General features: G+C 37.9%; 1 protein-coding gene across 1 annotated transcript in view; it reads right to left on the bottom strand.

Annotated features, from left to right (window-relative positions):
• ROBO1 (roundabout guidance receptor 1) overlaps positions 1-12,465 on the bottom strand; it is a 1,059,329-nt gene that overhangs the window by 887,902 nt on the left and 158,962 nt on the right. The window contains exon 2 of the mRNA XM_050962791.1: positions 11,655-11,791. Coding sequence (XP_050818748.1) covers positions 11,655-11,742 — 88 coding nt within the window. The 5' untranslated portion in view covers positions 11,743-11,791. The remainder of the gene's footprint in view (positions 1-11,654; positions 11,792-12,465) is intronic.

Here is a 12,465-nt window from a genome sequence, read left to right as displayed (position 1 = left end):
TTCAAGACAACTCTGGACTCCTCTGAGATGATGCAGCTAACAAAACTCACAATAAAATGCCTGAGAGGTCAATAAGAGCTGCCGGGTGCTCAGCACTTTTGAAATTCAGTCACTTATTTAGGTGACTACGGTCCCACTTCAGCAAGGAAGGTAAGCACATGACTAACTTTAAGCATGTGAACAGTCCCAGTGATGTCAGTGGAACCACTCATATGTACTTAAAATTAGGCATGTGCTTATGTACCTTCAGGAGGGATTTAGGAGCCTAAATTTTAGGATCCTAATTATTAAAGTAGTGACCAGAGATTTCCACTTTGTTCAACCTCTTTATTAATGATCTGGATGATGGGATTAATTGCATCCTCAGCAAGTTCGCAGATGACACTAAACTGGGAGGAGATGTAAATACGCTGGAGAGTAGGGATAGGATCCAGAGTGACCTAGACAAATAACAGGACTGGGCTAAAAGATATTTGATGAGTTTCAACAAGGACAAGTACAGAGTCCTGCACTTAGGAAGGAAGAATCCCATGCACTGTACAGGCTGGGGACCGACAGTTCTGCAGAAAAGGACCTAGGGATTACAGTGGATGAGATGCTGGATATGAGTCAACAGTATGCCCTTGTTGCAAGAAGGCCCATGGCATAATGGGCTGTATTAGTAGCCAGCAGATCGAGGGAAGTGATTATTCCCCTCTATTCGGCACTGGTGAGGCCACATCTGGAGTACTGCGTCCAGTTTTGGTGTTCCCCCTCCCTCCACAGAAGGAAAGTGGACAAACAGGGGAGAGTCCAGTGGATGGCAATGGAAATGATTAGGGGGCTGGGGCACATGCCTTACAAGGAGACGCTGAGGGAACAGGGGTTATTTAGTCTGCAGAAGAGAAGGGTGAGAGAGGTTTGATAGCAGCCTTCAACTACCTGAAAGGGGGTTCCAAAGAGGATGGAGCTAGGCTGCTCTCAGTGGGGGCAGATGACAGAACAAGAAGCAATGGTCTCAAGTTGCAGTGGGGGAGGTCTAGGTTGGATATTAGGAAACATTATTTCGCTAGGTGGGCGGTGAAGCACTGGAATGGGTTACTTAGGGAGGTGCTGGAATCTCCTTCCTTAGAAATTTTTAAGGCCTGGCTTGACAAAGCCGTGGCTGGGATGATTTAATTGGTGTTGGTCCTGCTTTGAGCAGGTGATTGGACTAAATGACCTCCTGAGGTCCCTTCCAACCCTGATATTCTATGATTCTATGATTCCATCAGTGTTTGTTAGTATACAAGAATACTGTGTTCCAAAATCATCGTGTGCATAAACAAAATAACCATTTTTACAGCTATATATGTAAACAAACTATACAGTTCAAAATAGAAGTGCAGTACATTAGGAACTGTTTAATATTACTGAGAATCTCTCTATAGGGTATAGTGTGGATTAAGAAAATCCTAATAAGCAAAACTGATTACTTTGCAGGGGGGGGGTGAATCCCATCCAAAATGTAATTAATGAAATCTGTGAATATGGAGATGTAGTAAAAGGCTAACTAGATGTGCTTTGCAGTGCTCCTTGGAGGACCTTTCATCTTAATAAGCAGCAAAGAATCCTGTGGCACCTTATAGACTAACAGACATTTTGGAGTATGAGCTTTCGTGGGTGAATACCCACTTCCTCAGATGCATGCATCTGAGGAAGTGGGTATTCACCCACGAAAGCTCATGCTCCAAAATGTCTGTTAGTCTATAAGGTGCCACAGGATTCTTTGCTGCTTTTACAGATCCAGACTAACACGGCTACCCCTCTGATACTTTTCATCTTAATAATCACCTGTAACAACGTTACTGAGATCCTATAAAGTGCTCAGGTGATAGGCACAGTGTAAGAGCCTATATCACTAGGTTAAAAGGCACTTTAAATCTAAACCTGTTTTGGGGCTCGTAACATTTCCAAAGCTTTTCCTTTGAGGATGAAGACTCACTCAGCCCAAAGTTCCCCATGAAGCTTGAGAAAAAGTAGGGCAGCAATTATACAGAATACACACACACATATATATACACACAGCTAAATCTGACTACGTTAAAAACTGTATCTTACTTTTTGCAATTTGAATGGGATATAAATAGAGTGAGAACATATAAATCCAATGGACTCAAAACAATACAATTGTATATAGCATACATATTTTCTTAAATTACACATAAAATTTGTGTGTGAAAACACCAAAACTAAAATCTGTTTAAAACCTGTTAAATATTCTAGTAACAAAATCTCAGATACCCAAATTTACAGCAATTAGCTGTACTTGCAATTAGCAAGTGTACTTGCAAATGAATATCCCAATCCTGACCTTTGGAGAAGCCACAAATGTAAGACTGTGGTGGGGCAGCTGCCCCATACAGACAGAAGAAGGCTTAAAGCAGCTTTGGAGAGGCTACCCAGAATGCAGCCAATTAGAAGAGGGCTTATTGAGTAAGACAATAGGGAGAAGACTTAGTGAAGCAGCCCATATAAGACTGGCCCATATAAGAAAGGCTGCTAAGCAGAACAGAAACAGACTCTCCCTGGAGAAGGGAGGAGGACTGGCTTTCTGTCGGAGGGGTGAGAGACACAGCACCATGGATAGAAAAGTGCTGAGCAGAGTCGGGGAGGAGAGGGAGTTCCAGCCTAACAGCTGCCAGACTGAGGCCCTGATACAAGGGTAGAGAAGGTGCTATAGCTGCAGGGAAGTGCCCCAGGGAAATGGATGCGGGTGGTAGGAGGAGGGGCAGTACGTGGTTGCTGGCTATATGATCCCTGGGCCGGTAACTGGAGTAGTGCGCAGGCCTGGGTCCACCCCTTTTGTGCCCCCCCCACCACTGAGGGGAGTGGCCAATGCATGGACTGCAGTTTGCCACTGATGCGAGTGGCTAGACCAGAGACTGCAGTTTGCCACCGAGGCAACTGGTGAGACTGAGGACTGTTGGATCCCCAGGAAGGTGGGGGGCAGAGAACTGAATGGGGCACAGCTGAATGAGGATGCTGCAGTCTGGGGAGCGACATGGGTCCTAGAGGTGGAGGCGAGAGTGATGACAGGCGAGACACCACTAGATGAGGATGCTCTGTTGAAATGAGAGCTAATTCCCAGGATGGCCAGCAGGAGGTGTCACGGGGTACCACTTACTGTCTTGTAAGTGATAAAGTTTGTTCATTTGTGTTTCCAAAATCAATCTCTTTAACATCAAGTACAAAAACAAATAGTTTTTTGGCCTTAACATATTCATCCCTCCAAATACATGTTAGTTTCTATAGAAAAATCTGCACATTTTTGAGCTGTAACTCTGACTATGGAGAGACCTCAAGACAATTACAAAAATGTGGAACAGCAGAAAAACAATTAGTTTTAATAGATGCTCAACTTCAGATGTCAAAATTGTGTTCATGTTACTTGTAAACGTTTTATTGTGCACACCCATTGCATTTATCCCACTCTTTGCATTTACCATACAAAGTGAGCATGATCTCAATGTAAAAAGAAAAGCAATAACATTATAAATCTCATTACTCATTTTTTAGGTGAAAATCAATCTAAAATTACCTCCATATCAATTCTGCAATGCCAACGAGCTAGCTGAAGTAGGATTTAGTTTACACAATTGTGTAAGTTTATACCAGGGTACTGCTAAATGTTTAGGACCAGATTCTGCTACTCCGATTAAATAGTTTCAAGTAGTCCCATTGATTTGATTGGGACTGCTCAGGAGGTGAGGGACTACACCACAGGAATAAAGATGTCGGGATCTGGCCCACAGTGGACAAAACAAAGACAAATCTAGTTCATTTCCTATTAGATTCTTTCTGAGCATTAATTGTCATTGGTACTGCCTGTTTTGGGGGTTTTGTTTTTGTTTTTAATCTATAGCAATTAAGCCAACACCCCTCTCCACACTGTACTCTTTCAAGTACAAGACCAGTTTTGAAGAATTGTTAAATCATCTTATATAGGCCTCTGCACTGTGTATTTAAAACAAAGAATTGTAAGGTAGGGGCATACAGGATCAGGCAAAGAAGCACCTGGAGCAAGATGTCTGCAAGATCCCTTCCTAATAAAGCAGAGAAATGAAAAGTGACAAAACAAAAACAATGCCATATTTCTTGTAGACAAAAGGGAAGTGCGTTTTCAAGAGCTCTACCTGGAGTCACAATTATAGCAGCTGTACCACCTAACCTCTATCAGTCATAATCTAGAACAGTGCCATTTTCTATTAACCAAGCAATAGAAAGACTAAAATTACTTATACTAGTGTATGTGAGTCACTCAGCTTGCTCCAATGCATTCTGATGACTTAATTAGGTAGATAGTGTAGCACATGTGGTTTTCTAGTCAAGTTCATCACAAAGGCCAGATCATCAAAGCAGAATAGTTGTGTGCTCTACAGCTAGATTAAAAATACGGATTTCTTCATTAAGTGTCTTGAAGCTGACTGTGCCTCCTGGTTTGTCGCCATCTATTCAGACAATTAAATAAAGCCTCATGCTGGAAAACTAAAGCTAATAAAAGATCCGTAAATTGAAGTACAGCTGGCAATCTTTTTATTTATTAAGTCCTCAGTGTACACTGTGACAATCTCTAGAAGGCAAGGCACGTGCTGGGATTTTTTTCTTTAATATTTGTCCTCTTTCAAGGCGTGACATTTCCACTGATAGGATTTGCAAACCTTTGTCATCTGCACAAAAAGGCAAAGAATAAACAAAGGTCACCTCTTAAAGCCAAGAAACATGAAACAATCAACAAACTTTGAAAAAAAATGTTCATGTCAATCAAAAAAGAAAAAGTATGATGAGCAGTAAAACTACTCCTGAAAGAATGATCTGGCATGTGTCAGATAAAATTCCAGTTTAAATATATTATTCCAAAGCAGAAGTTAGAGCTACATATTTCTACTTCTGTTAACAGGGCTGACTAGGAAAAGAGAGAGATCAGTGGGTAAAAGATTGAGTTCTGGTCAAAGTGCGGGGAGGGAGGAGAAACCAGTTTATCCAACAAAATCTGCAATGCAGATGTTTAGAATTTGGTGAATGTTAGCTAACCATAGCATAATATACAAGACATTTGCCACATAGTCTTTATTTTCTAGTGGTATGAAATAATCACCTCTTCTGCTCTTCACCACAAAGCCAGCATCACATGAATGATGCAGAATGACATATGATATTTATCTGATGGCACAGATTGCATTGCATTATGGAAGACTATAACATTCATAATTTAAACATGGCAAATAAATAATACAGTTCAAATAAATGCAAAATCTTTAAAAATATTTTGTTAAAAATGCTGAGTCAAAACCTCTCTCTCAATTAAGAAGGAAAAACCCTTTCATGAGAAACCACACTTTTCTAAAGTGAAGTCATAATTCACCTATATGCATACAGGAAGTACCTACAACAATTAAAACATCTTCCTTTGTCAATCCCCTACCCTTGCTTCCCCTCAATTATTCAGTCTTCTAAAAAAAATTTTTTTTAGATAAAATTCTCCCTCCAAGGTCACAGCTATATTTGGAAATTTGAAAATAAAATTTTATTGGTCAACTCTGAGCTATTTAAGCATGGAGGGGAAAAAAACCCACACACTTTGCCCTTCTATTTTAATCTGGGATGAAATCCTGGCCCCACTAAAATCAAAGGTAAAACTCCTATTGACTTCATTAGGGGCAGGATTTCTCTGACAATTAAATGCTGAATTGTAGAAACTTCAAAATTGACTTGCTTTGTAGGTATTATGGAACCTTAAGAAGCTAGCTAAATTTGAAGAAAATCAGATCAGTACTTTTAATTTAAAGATATGGGCACTTGATGCATTAAACTCCTACTGCCTTTACAAAACACCTTGTAAAGATTTTTGTTAAAATGCTTTAGTTTGGGATTATGAAGATGTACCTCACTCAAATTAGTAAAGTTAATGGAAAAACAAAAAATTGAATACTTTCCATGTGGAACTTGCCAGCAGTACAGCCATGTTCAGGTTGCCCTTCTGGAGGCCCTTCTTCATATTTAAAAGGACCAGCTAGCAGGAAAGCATGAGGTGAAAGGGTAATTGCCTACTTGGGAAAGGAGGATGGACCATTAACTTTCTGAAAACCTGGCAGGCACAGTCAGAGGTTTTCTGAGCTGGTCCTTGGTATCCCATGTATTTGAGCTAGTTATATCAGAGCAAAATAAGATGTCATTATGTTGGTAGAATAAAAATCCACATCCATTATGGACATTGGTGGTCTCCTGCTCTTAAGGTTTATCATCCAAATTGTCATAGGGATGCATTTGCTAATACTCATAATAAAGATTCTCTACTCCACCACCTAACTTATTCAGCTTGTAAGCATCACATGATGAAGAGCTCCATCTCAAGGAATTCATAAAAGCATATGAAGAGGTCTCAACTAAAGTAGCTTCACTTAGATGCTTCAGCTCTTAACTACACATTGGAGAGAGTCACCAGGACAAGAAGTGTACCCAGATACAACAGAGGTAAAGCTATGGTTGAGGCCAAGTGGTGGCCATTTCATTTTTAACCTTCCTCCCCAAAATAAACTTTTACCTTGAACTATTTAATGCTCAAATCTCAGTGCCAAGGTAATTTGGAAAGTTTGATCAAAATCTGTTAAGTCATGTTAGAGCCAGGCAAGTGTGAAATAAGCGTAAATTGTTTTATAGAAAGTGACAATGTCAATTTCTGTGAAAGAGGTGGATAAAGATCCTATGTCATGGATCCATTTTTCAAAATACCCACGAGTGTTCTAGGTTAATACAGAGATTACAAAATTGGTTGTCAAAAGGTAGCATGCACACATTAGACAAAGTATCAGATCCAGATAGCAAAATCACAAATTTGAAAAGGAAGTGCCAAATGAAATCAGCAAACCCTTAAATTGTATTTTTCAATTCACCAGCTCAGAGTCCTGAGGACTAGAAATCAGTAAATATAATGCTACTTTAAAATGCTAGTTTAAAAAGATGAACTATAAACTAATAAGATTAACAATGGCTGTGGAGGAAAATCCTGGAAGCCACTGTAAATGATATGGTGATAGAAAAGGAGGTTTTTTTAGTTGCTCTAAGTAAAAAAAAAAAAAGTTATAGGAAAGAAAGTAAAATGAAAAAGTTATGCATTGATGATGAACTATGAGTCTCAAAGGTGAACTAAAAGTACACACCAAATAATTTGCTAAAAGGAATAGAACTTTCTAGTTATTGACATTACTTAATTATGACCATCTCTAATGGGGTCATCTGTTTGACGAAAGATCTGATTTACGAGTGAGATACTGTCATTGGCTGCAGTCAAGAATATAGGAAGGTTTCTTGAACATTAGAAAAGTGGCTCACACTCACCCCAGCGGGACACATTTCACAAGGTCATATTTTGTTGTTTTGCCTGATTTCTCCAGAACAAAAGCTATTGTCCAGCTGAAATAATGGATTGGTGTGTCTATTTACATATTATAAAGAAAATTCCAAAGCAACAACTACCTTTCTGAGAGCATTGAGAGCAATTAAAATCAGAATTACATTTTTTTTAAATGTTTCAGTTTGCTTAGTTATCATAAAAGTGTCTGGAGACTTCTGCAAAAACTACTCAACCTGCCCTTGGCTTTATTTCCTCACATTTCTTCTACTGCAGGGGGTGGAAGCAAGGGGATTCCATCTCTCCCTCCTGCCCTCAATAAAAGCTACAGAGAATTCAACTAGAAAAAGCCACCAGTCATAGGAGCCATTAGAAGCAAGTACCAATCCACAAAGTCCTGTGTCTCTATGCTGGATGCAGGTAGGAGAGAATGTCATGGGGAACAGTAGTGGTATGTGCAGCCCCACAGAGCTTAAACCCCACACAGCAGAAAGCGTTCTGCAGGATCAGAAGGAAAGAAAGAGCATGTCAAGGAACAGGCATTCCCTCCTTCCACAACTCCCTGTGGTAAGGGCTGGATACAAAGCCCAGTGAGGTCAGTTAAAGAGTTTCCATTGGCTTAATGGGTTTTGGATCAGGCCCTAAATCTGCAGCTTTTTGATCCCCTCTGAACAAAATCTGATAGGCGCATTTAGGCTTAAATTATTAATATTCTACTACAATAAGTTTTTTTGTCCTTTTTAGATCATTTCAGTGTTTTGATGTAGCTGTCTTGCTAATGTGATATCTGGTAACGTTAAAACATTTCAGTGACATAACTAATTTTATAATGTGTTTTAGATGTGTTTGTTGTTCTGCTTTGCATTTGTTTTAGTTAATATCTAGTTTTCCTAGATCAATGCACTTACAAATGAACACGTTATCTAATTTTTAAACAAATACAGCACCTAAGAGAAAAAAAAATCACATCTTTGTCATATAATTTTCAAACCCATGTTCAGTGAAGAGGTGGCATGGCAGAGATACTATATGCCTCAGGAGACAAGCAGAATGGAATTGAGAGTGTATTTTATATGTGAATTAGAGGTAAGATGTAATGACACAGGATGAAAGGCTCAGCAGTGATTTTAATAAAGGCAGGAGACAGTACTTCCCTGTGGACTCTATATGCAAAGGAGTGAGACTCAACTAGAATATGTGAAAAGATTCAACAAAAAGCAGGAATAAATGTTTCAAAGTTGTGAGATTTCTATTAAAATTCATCTGCATTTTATTGAAGTAGAGAATTCTAACTCCGAGACTAACATTTCTGTGAGTTGACCACATGCCATTACAACAACAAATATCTGGGACAATTTCCTATCTTGTGATATAAAGTATTACAGGAAAAAGAACTGAAGGGCTCCATTAAAAAAGGTCTTTCCTTTAAAAAGAGTTGTACATATTATAAGGCAATTAAAACAATGTGGTTAGCATCTGTCTAAAAGTAATTTCGTTGCTCCTGATATTTTGAAATTGTGGTTTGATTTTTATTTCGATATAATGAATAACCCACTTGATTTTGCAATCTACAGGGTATTTGCAGTTTTAATTGCTATCCTTTATCATGTGCTTTTTAGCAATCCTCAAAAAAAAGCAGTTATCTATGGCTCTAATACTGTTGAAATATGAAGCAGAGTTCCAGAGAAGAATTACTGCTTTTATGCCCCCCTCTTTTTTAAATAAGGGGGGGAAGCTTGTGATTTTGCACCGATCTCTTTCTTCGAATCATTTAAAAAAAAATCTAAAAGACCTGAAGCAAAGCAAAATGAATGAGATGAACTCCTGGAAGAAAAATCTTGCTTTTTTTTGATCCTGTGCGATAATTGCAGTTCTGGCCTGCTGCCAGTGAGGCTGAACACACTATGATGTCTGGCCAAGTAAAGTAATCTCTTGGTTCAGATCTGAAGTCTGTGATGAAAATTACAAAGCAGAGACAAAATCAAAATGCCACCTGTGATTTTATGCTAAAACTAATTTGATGGAAAGAGCAACACAATGCAAACAGTCTTTTTAACAGAGTCTAACATCTGACTAGATTGAAATCAATGTTAATAGATGGAGATAGGTATTGTGAAAATAAGTTGGGCTCTGCAGATGTTCTTTTTAAACTGGCAGTCTGCTTCTGTCTGACAGGTAAATTGCTCTGAAATGATGTTTGAAGTCTGAGGTAAAACTTTTTAAGACAAATGCATGGCCTCATGCATCTGACGAAGTGGGTATTCACCCATGAAAGCTCATGCTCCAAAATGTCTGTTAGTCTATAAGGTGCCACAGGACTCTTTGCGGCTTTTACAGATCCAGACTAACACGGCTACCCCTCTGATACTTTTTAAGACAAGAATTTTAAACTAATATACTTTTGCTGGAATCTTTATTTCCTTGCTAGACTATTCAATATGTACTAAACAAAAGTAATCTACATTTCTTCATTTCCTCTCCATACACTATATGCACTATAGGTCTAGAAACTTATAAAGAGGTGGGTTTTTTGTTTGTTTTTTTTTAACTGTCTTTCCTCCCCCCACCCTCCTCAGGGGTCTACATTGGAGTTGGTTGCTATAGAAGTAGTTGTCCAACTGCAACAATCTCAGCAATAATCCAGAATTGAATCATTGACCTCTTAAATTAAAAATGTAAGAAGTAATCATGATAAATTGCAAGAACTCTGATTAGCTTACAAGGAGCCAATGTGGTTACTCAGCTTATTTGCTTGTCATTAATATCTAGAAACAGATTATCTAACAAGGAGTTTATTGCCTATATAACTGTGTATGGTGTAAAAATGAACAAAGGGAAATATTGCAGTTTTGTTGTACTATTATAAATGTTTTTTAGAAAGTGAGGAATTTCTTGTGAGATGTTCCCATTTTTCAGTTTCATTGACTTTGAATCTGGCCCTGTATGCATTGTGCAGGCACCATAATATTACATGCCTAATACAGTCATATTAGCAATCCTATCCAGGATAGCACTGTCAGAATCAGTGTAATTTAGATACTTATCAGTAAAATAAAATTTAAAAAAGCATCACTATCACTTTCTTTTGTGAACTGCTGTTGGTGCCATTACTATTTATAGTAAAGTTCAATGCCATATATCTATTTTATTTTATTTATAATGTTGCACATTGAAGAAAGAAAGAGTATACCAGTTAGAGCAGCTTCTAACAGTGTAGATGGTCTGAATCTCATTTGCTAGATTTTGCTTCATATATGTTGTCCCATCCAAAATTCAAGGCTCATGTGGAGTATTAATCAAGTATGACAGCACAGGATTTACTGAGCTCTCATGAAATAGCATAAACTGTATTTCTGTAACTGTGCTAAAGAGTACAGTAGAACCTCAGAGTTACAAACACCAGAGTTAAGAACTGATCAGTCAACCACACACCTCATTTGGAACCGGTATGCAATCAGGCAGCAGTAGAGACAAAAATAAACAAATAAATAAATAAAAGCAAATGCAGTACAGTACTGTGTTTAAATGTAAACTACTAAAAATAAAGGGAAAGTTTAAAAAATATTTGCCAAGAGAAGGAAAATGGTTATGTGCTTGTTTCATTTAAATTAAGATATTTAAAAGCAGCATTTTTCTTCTGCATAGGAAAGTTTCAAAGCTGTAAAGTCAATATTCAGTTGTAAACTTTTTAAAGAATAACCATAATGTTTTGTTCAGAGTTACGGACATTTCAGATTACGAACAAACACCATTCCCAAGCATGCTTAACTGTTATATATTCTCTTTAGGAGACTTAGAAGAAGAAAGTGTTTCTAACTTCACTGAAAACAATGGTAACTAGATGGAGTGCAAGCACAGTGCATTTTGGCAATTAACTTATAGTATATATTGGTATTTCAGCTATTTCATATTTTCAGTACTTTGCTATTTCCTTTCTTCAGTGATGTTTTCTATGGATTTAGTATTCTCTTTGATCTTCACGTTCACTTTTGCACTGTGCATTTTTTTTTCTTTCCCCACTGCCCCAGCAGTGTTAATCAAAGGAATCCTTTAGCAAGCCTCCTTAACCTTCTGGTAACTATATCTTAAGGCCACTCCTTACATATTTTCTTTCATAGTCTAAAAGAGCAATTCAGTGCCACATAGACCCTAGAGTTCTCACTAAACTCTGAACTTTAGAAATATAAACATGCACAGAGAAACATTCACACCAACATAAAATAAATTTTGAAGAACAAAGATGCATATAGCTATTCAGAGTAAATTAAAATAAGTAAGTACCTACCTGGAATAATCTGACCCAGTAACTGGTGGGACCTGGACAGGCTGAGTACAGCTACAATGACAAAAAAAGGATAATATTCCCATTTCATGATGTTTCCTTCCTTGCATTACACCAGCTCAGCAGCATTTAAGTGTTATCTGCAACAAAAGTGGAAAGAAGGTGGACTAAGATGACAATTTATAGTCATTGGCAATTTGGAAAAGCTTTAAAACACTTTTAGCCTAGTATATCTCTGTCAAATTCACTATTTCAATATAGTTCTTTATTCAAGCACTTTTGATTCTTTGTAATCAATAGTTGGTCGTAAAATATGAACGGACATGAATCCACATACTACAGCAGACCAGGCACCAACAGTGGCAGATGCACTGAAGGAAGGCATGAGAAACCCCATAATAGACAGTGTATGATTATTTAATGCTGTTGGCTGGCCAAGCTAACGTGTAAACTGTATATGAGAACTTAAGCACATACATAAAAACCTTTCTGAATTTAGGGTTAAATCAACCCCTGCTCAGGAAAGCACTTAAAACACATGCTTAACTTTAAGCATATACTCGAATCTCTTAAGTAACACACATTCATGACTGCTTTTCTTAGGTAGGGTTTGTTGAATAAGGGCTGTAGGGATCAATCTTGCCAAAATACTGAGTACTCTGACTAGATTCAGCAAAGCACTTAATTATGAAAAGGCAAAACTCCCACTGGCTTCTATGATGCAGGATCTACTCCTGGTGAAATTCTGAGCTAAAAAAATTAAGAATTCTGCACACGGTATTTTAAAATTCTGCATATTTTGTCCATATAACAC

This window comes from Gopherus flavomarginatus, chromosome 1 (genome assembly GCF_025201925.1).
Source record: "Gopherus flavomarginatus isolate rGopFla2 chromosome 1, rGopFla2.mat.asm, whole genome shotgun sequence".
In the NCBI taxonomy this organism is placed as follows: Eukaryota; Metazoa; Chordata; order Testudines; family Testudinidae; genus Gopherus; species Gopherus flavomarginatus.
Note: the sequence above shows the minus strand (reverse complement) of the source record. Positions and strands in the feature narration are given on the sequence as shown.